This window comes from Palaemon carinicauda, chromosome 31, assembly GCF_036898095.1.
Source record: "Palaemon carinicauda isolate YSFRI2023 chromosome 31, ASM3689809v2, whole genome shotgun sequence".
Taxonomy (NCBI): domain Eukaryota; kingdom Metazoa; phylum Arthropoda; class Malacostraca; order Decapoda; family Palaemonidae; genus Palaemon; species Palaemon carinicauda.
In genome coordinates, this window is record NC_090755.1 from 53,827,568 (window position 1) to 53,835,067 (window position 7,500).

General features: G+C 32.8%; 1 protein-coding gene and 1 long non-coding RNA gene across 2 annotated transcripts in view; one reads left to right on the forward strand and one right to left on the reverse strand.

The window, feature by feature from the left end:
* Positions 1 to 7,500, forward strand: part of LOC137624408 (uncharacterized) — a 220,541-nt gene that overhangs the window by 49,885 nt on the left and 163,156 nt on the right. The window lies entirely within an intron of this gene.
* LOC137625067 (sodium channel protein Nach-like) overlaps positions 3,980 to 7,500 on the reverse strand; it is a 15,910-nt gene continuing 12,389 nt past the window's right edge. Inside the window, 4 exon segments of the mRNA XM_068355996.1 lie at positions 3,980 to 4,263; positions 6,292 to 6,383; positions 6,982 to 7,037; positions 7,039 to 7,100. Of these exon segments, the coding sequence (XP_068212097.1) occupies positions 3,980 to 4,263; positions 6,292 to 6,383; positions 6,982 to 7,037; positions 7,039 to 7,100 (494 nt within the window).

Below are 7,500 nucleotides of genomic sequence, written 5' to 3' on the forward strand. Positions count from 1 at the left end.
AAAACCAATATATATATATATATATATATATATATATATATATATATATATATATATATATATATATATATATATATATACATCGAATTAATCCCCTTTATTTAAAATAGAATTCTTATTTAGAGCTTCCATTTTTATTAAAGTTCTCTCTCTCTCTCTCTCTCTCTCTCTCTCTCTCTCTCTCTCTCTCTCTCTCTCTCTCTCTCTCTCTCTCTCTCTCTCTCTCAAAAAGGTGATGTTTTTATCGGGATAGAGTTAGTTTATGATCAATTTCGAGCTCGAATACTTGAAGCAAGTTGCATCAAAGTTTAGTTGTGATCATCGTAAATTGACCCATTTCCTTAATACAGGAGTTAACGGAACTAACATTATTATTTTGTAATTTCGTTCCCGTGAATAACCGCAAGATATATCAAGAACAAACCAGACCGAAAAAAGAAGCAATTCTTATTTCGGCTTGCAACAGCTCCGTGACTCAATTCTGTCGGTCGTAAGGTTTGTTGTCGCTAAACGGGCCAAACCGTGGCACGTCGAACGATGCCAACCGTCCGATACGTGTCCATATCACTGGCAGTGTCACATTGAGAGGCATTACGAAGCCGCCCGGACACCTGATGTCGCACAGCCGGGCCAGAGTTATTCGTTGTACATAACGGGGCAAATAACACCTGAAAACATTGCTGTCAGGATCGAATAACAATCCACAAGAATGATTGTGATTGGGAGACTTTAGGATGCGGACGTTGCGTTCTCTACGCTCTCGCGGATAAAGTTTGTTTTGGGGGATTTGTCATTATGACGCCTTCTCTATGTTGTAGGTTTTTCCTCTTGAAAAATTTCATTGCAGATTCATTTTGTATAAGTTTGACGTATATTTAAGACGTTTTATTTAGGTTGCGTCCAAAGCGTTCTTTACGCACCCGCGGATAAAGTTTGTTTTGGGGGATTTGTCATAATGACGACTTATGTATATTGTAAGTTTTTCTTTTAATGAATATTTTTTTTTTTTTTTTGCGGAGGGATTTTTATATTATTTTTCTTTAAATTAATATTTTTTTTTCAGATTGATTTTTATATGTGATCGACCTATATATATTTCATATGATTTTATTTAGGGTCGCTGCCATTTCTGTTTTTATTTTATTGGTAAAGATTTAGCCTTGACATTGTCTAAGCCAACCATAATTTTAAGAGCTCTTACTAGCCTGTATAAGACAATATGATAAGAGAAAAATAGTATGCAAGTTTTAAAAACATTTACGCCTTCGTGATTTTACTCGCCTCTTGAAGAAAGAAGGTTATTGACACAATAGTAGGTCATTCTAAACACGTATTATTATCTTTTTAAAGTTAAGCTTGTATTATAATATACATTTTTGAGAATTTATTCTTATGCCAGTATAGGTTACAAATAGGTTACAGCTTTTACTACGAAACCTGGAGTAGTTTCTTAGGATATAATTGGTTGCGTTGAGTTATATATATATATATATATATATATATATATATATATATATATATATATATATATATATAAATGTATGCCTGTATATTTGAATATAGATAAATGTGCATTTATGGTTATAAAAGTAGGCCTATATATATATATATATATATATATATATATATATATATATATATATTTATATGTATATGTATATATATGTATATATATAGTATGTATGTATATTTACATGTATTATAAATGTATACATGTGTATATATATGAATAAATACATCTACATATGTATATATACATATTTGTTTATATCTACATTTATGTATACATATACCCATATATATGTTTATATATATATATAATATATATATATATATATATATATATATATATATATATATATATATATATATATATATACATATATTTACATATATATATATATATATATATATATATTATATTATATGTACATATATATACTTGTACTGTAATGCTTATCTCTGATTTCTTACAATTTGTACTTTTACTTAATTATTTGCAGACATATTTTACCTGATATAACAAAGTTGTTCACAGTTGTTACTTTCCCTTTGCCATATATATATATATATATATATATATATATATATATATATATATATATATATATATATATATATATATATATATATGCGTTTGTTCTCTCGCCAAATTGCCAGTGCTTCTTATATTAGATTCCTATTTTTATACCAAACATATTCTTTGTTCGACTGCTGGTTTCATAACTGTTAAAATCATTACATCCAAGTCCAGGGGCAGTTGTAACATCTAGCAGAAGACGTTCGCTCAGATTAGGAAAACAAGTAGGGAGGGTGTTCGGGATGTTGTTAAATTATGATTGAAAGGTTTAAATTCCGCTCATGAATGGCAGAGGCAAGGGACAGTGACATTGCCCTAGAGACTGACTATATATACAAATGATCAGCGCCGAAGTCCCCTCTCCAACTAAAGCTTGGACCAAGGAGGACCAGGCAGTGGGTGCTGATGACTCAGCAGATAGACCTTTAGGCTCCCCCAAACCCCGCCTCATTAGCTCACAAGGATGGTGAGGTTGCAGCGACTAAAAGAAAAGAAAAAAAAATGACTAGATTGAGGGGGACTCGAACCTTAATCTGGCGTTCACCTGTCAGGGACGGTATCACATCGTCCACCACAACCCAAGTAATTGTTAAATGTTGATAGAATAATCCCTCCAGTTGTTTCAGATAAAGGACTGGAAAGATAGAGGGTTATGATTTTGAGGGGAGATTGTAATTAGGAGGTTGTAGTTGTGGGGTTAAGTTATGTGTCAGCCCAAAACAAGTAGGGTATTCGAATCGGTGATATCCTCATGCAAAGAGTTCTTGGTATAGTGTTTGTAGTTTTGATTGATGAACAAGACTGTTTTCCTTCAGAGAATACGGCAGATCATTTCGGTTTTTAAATTTTTAATCGGTAAATTATTATTCTTTAGTTTTATTCGATAAAGTTTTTTGAGGGCAAAGTAGAGCTTTTTATTAGAATAATCAGGAAATTAATCATCATCATTATGGAATGGATAATGATGTGAATAACACTAAGAGACAGAATAATAGCAACATGGATACGAGAGCAAACTGAAGGAGAGGATATTCTAACAACATGTAAGAAAAATAAATGGAAAATGGACATATAATGAGAATGACAGATAATTAATAGATGGACATTAAGAATAACAGAGTGAGTCCATAGAAATGCAAATGAAGCGGACGAATGAAGAGAAGACGATGGATTGACGAGCCAAGAAAATTTGCAGGTGTAGACTAGCATAGAAAGACCACAAACAGACGCAAGTGGAGGGACATGTCTGTGGCATTTGTCCTGCAATGGACTATCTACTGGCTGATGATGATGATGATTTCGTACATCACTTGCATCCTCCTCGCTTTTAGTCTTTCTGCAAACTAAATGAGATGATAGTCCAACAGCATGTAAGAAAAATAGAAGTGACGTGGGTAGGAGATATAATGGGAATAGCAGATAATAGATGGACATTAAAGATGATAGAATGGGACCCCAGCGATGCAAAAGAAGCAGGAAAAGGAAGAGAAGACGATAGATGGATGAGGTAAGAAAATTTGCAGGTGTAGAATAGCATAGAAAGACCCCAAACAGACGCGAGTGGTGGGACATATCTGTAGCCTTTGTCCTGCAGTGGACTATCAGTGGCTGATGATGATGATGTTTCATTTTAGTACATCATTTGATTTTTAATAGAATGGGACCCCAGAGATACAAAAGAAGCAGGGGAAGGAAGAGAAGACGATAGATTGATGAGGTGAGAAAATTTGCCGGTGTAGACTAGCATAGAAAGACCACAAACAGACGCGAGTGGAGGGACATGTCTGTGGCCTTTGTCCTGCGTTGGACTTTCACTGGCTGATGATGATGATGTTTCATTTTAGTACATCAGTAGATTTTAATCTCCACTCGCATCCTCCTTGATTTTTGTCTTCTCTGCTAGTCCTTTTCGGCTCCTAGAAAGTTGTCGCGGAGCTGTACCCTATTGTCGCCATTTTCAGGCGATTCCTGGACGCTAAAGCTAAACTTGCTCACTCCTATGATCGTATTCTCTCGGTAGGTTTTTGCCTCCCCTGGGTAGTCATTCGGACGGACTCTTTGGAAAAACTTTGCCCTAATGTTTCTGATCATTATGTTGAAGCAAAGTACCCAAGCAACAATCACCTCAATCATTGTGACGATGGAGACACCCAGTAGTAGCCCGGTGATGCCACCAATCTCACCTATTTAAAGAAAATTGAAAAAGATCTCTAGATTATTTGTTTAAATACTATTTCTGAAAAACTTTAAATTGTTAGAAAGATTCTATGACTTCCATTTGCTTGAAAATACTTAATAATTCACATCAAACCACTTTATAACCACAATAAAACCAATATTGTGTGTGAAGATAATACACAGATGATGAAACATGATGAATCTTAACATGGCGTTATAATCTAATCTTTGAACTTTGGATTTTCTTTGCAAAAGGGTTATTTTCTTATTAGAAAAGGCTGACGCATTTCTTGCTGATAAGGATCGTTTATAGGCAAATTAGTGCGCATTTTGTTTACCGAGTTGACGCTTCTTATATAACAATCGACTTCGCTGCGTTTTGACTTGGATAATTTCTTAAATTGAAAGTGCTAGGATTTATCCAAAATTGTACATCAAAATTTGAGATTTATATATGTATATATATATATATTATATATATATATATATATATATATAGAGAGAGAGAGAGAGAGGAGAGAGAGAGAGAGAGAGAGAGAGAGAGAGAGAGAGAGATCACAACTTGCTCAAGAAATAAAAAGATTATCTCTAAAGCAAATTCACTAAATAATGGAAAGTTGATTAAAGTTGACGAAAGATCTTGACAGGGCGACGAATTGAATACGATGGAAAGCGACTTTTCTGTTATGCCCCTGATGGGAAGACTTAGATTTGACTTGAAACACGAGTTTAAGTTGAATAGAAATTTGGGTAAGGCTTATCTGTGTAAAATAAACTCTAGTTTGTAGTTTTAAGATGAATAGAGGTATGCGTGTCGAAATATGTCTCAGAAATTGAGGTTGAACATTAATTTATAACTTGGTGATAACAATGCGCCAATTTTTTTTTTTATTTTTTTTTTGCAAAATAAGTTGTTCTCGTCAGACGTAACCTAAATTAAGTGTTCTTGTGAATATGGCGAAAAAAAAAAAAAACGTTTTCTAGTAAGTAGGTCTGCCTGTCTGTGTATCTGTCTCATGACTGCAAGCATAGTTAGATAAATGGGTATATTACATAGTAGGCTACACGTAGTCTCATGGAATACATTCTCTCTCTCTCTCTCTCTCTCTCTCTCTCTCTCTCTCTCTCTCTCTCTCTCTCTCTCTCCATATTACTTTAACAATTTTATTGAATGATTTAAAGATATTTCTCTCTCTCTCTCTTTCTCTCTCTCTCTCTCTCCTCTCTCTCTCTCTCTCTCTCTCTCTCTCTCTCTCTCTCTCCCCATATTACTTTAACAATTACTTTATTGAATGCTTTAAAGACATTCTCTCTCTCTCTCTCTCTCTCTCTCTCTCTCTCTCTCTCTCTCTCTCTCTCTCTCTCTCTCTCTCTCTCCCCATATTACTTTAACAATTACTTTATTTGAATGCTTTAAAGACATTCTCTCTCTCTCTCTCTCTCTCTCCTCTCTCTCTCTCTCTCTCTCTCTCCTCTCCTCTCTCTCCTCTCTCTCTCTCTCTCTCTCTCTCAATATACTCACTGACGAGATCAGAGAACCCTTCCCTCCACACAGTGACGTCCGTGAATCTCATGGTTGGGTAGAAGATCGTCACTGCGGCCAGTTCATTCCCTAATAATAATAATAATGATAATAATAATAATAATAATAATAATATTAATAGTGATTAGAGATAATAATAATAATAATAATAATAATAATAATATTAATAATAATAATAATAATAATAGTGATAATAATAGTAATAGTAATGATAATAATAATGATAATAATAATAATATTGATAGTAATAATAATAATAATAATAATAATAGTGATAGTGGTAATAATAATAATAGTAATAATAATAATAATAATAATAAATATTAATAATTAATAATAATTAACAATTAACAATTAATAATTAATAATAATAATAATAATAATAATAATAATAATAATAATAATAATAATAAGAGTTATTATTTTAGAAACGCTAACAACAATATGCTATTATTAAAGGCAATGTTAGATTATACGTTATATATAGTACAAAGATTGAACTTGTAAGATTTGTCGAGAACTTTATTGACAAATAGCCTGAACTTTCCATATTTGGCTTCATTAAGAGATATGATCAGATATCTAATTTCGTTTTACGAAGAAACCTACTCCAGTTACAGGAGTACAGTTGGGGAAGGGATAAATATATTATTATTATTACTAGCCAAGCTACAACCCTAGTTGGAAAAGCAAGCTGCTATAAGCCCAAGGGCCCCAACAGGGAAACATAGCACAGTGAGGAAAGGAAATAAAGAAATATATAAATGATGAGAATAAATTAACAATATATCATTCTAAAAAAGGTAACAGCGTCAAAACAGATACGTCCAGTATAAACTATTAACAACGTCAAAACCAGATATGTCACATATAAACTATAAAAAGACTCATGTCAGCCTGGTCAACATAAAAACATTTGCTCTGAATCAACTACTCGATTAAGAAGATCATTCCACAACTTGGTAACAGCTGGAATAAAACTTCTAGAATACTGTGTAGTATTGAGCCTCATGATGGAGAAGGCCTGGCTATTAGAATTAACTGCCAGCCTAGTATTACGAACATGATAGAATTGTCCCGGGAGATCTGAATGTAAAGGATGGTCAGAGTTATGAAAAATCTTATGCAACATGCATAATGAACTAATTGAACGACGGTGCCAAAGATAAATATCACTTACGTATTCGTCAAGTTAAAACTCGAGTGCAGGTTTTTGTACACTGCCTGCTGGATGGGCGGTGTGACTCGTAGCGTGGGTGTAGTCGTAGCGGATGCAGGGATCCCGACATTTTTTTTCTTCTGTAGGAAATGTTTTGTTAATGTCTTGCTTTTTTTTCTCTTAGAGGTAGTCAGTTCGTGTGAAACTATGGCATTCGATCCTTCAGAAATTATTATTACCTTCGCCAACGAAGTTGGAAGGAGGTTACGTTTAACCCCGTGTTTGTGTGTGAATACCTATGTATATGGGAAGCTATTTTAAGAGTACTTTACCATTAACCGCAAATACCACCATACGGTTATAATTTTAATATCCTAATCGATATATATATATATATATCTATATATATATATATAAATATATATGTGTATATATATATATTTATATATATATATATATATAATATATATATATATATATATATATATATACAGTATATATATATATATATATATATATATATATATATATATATATATA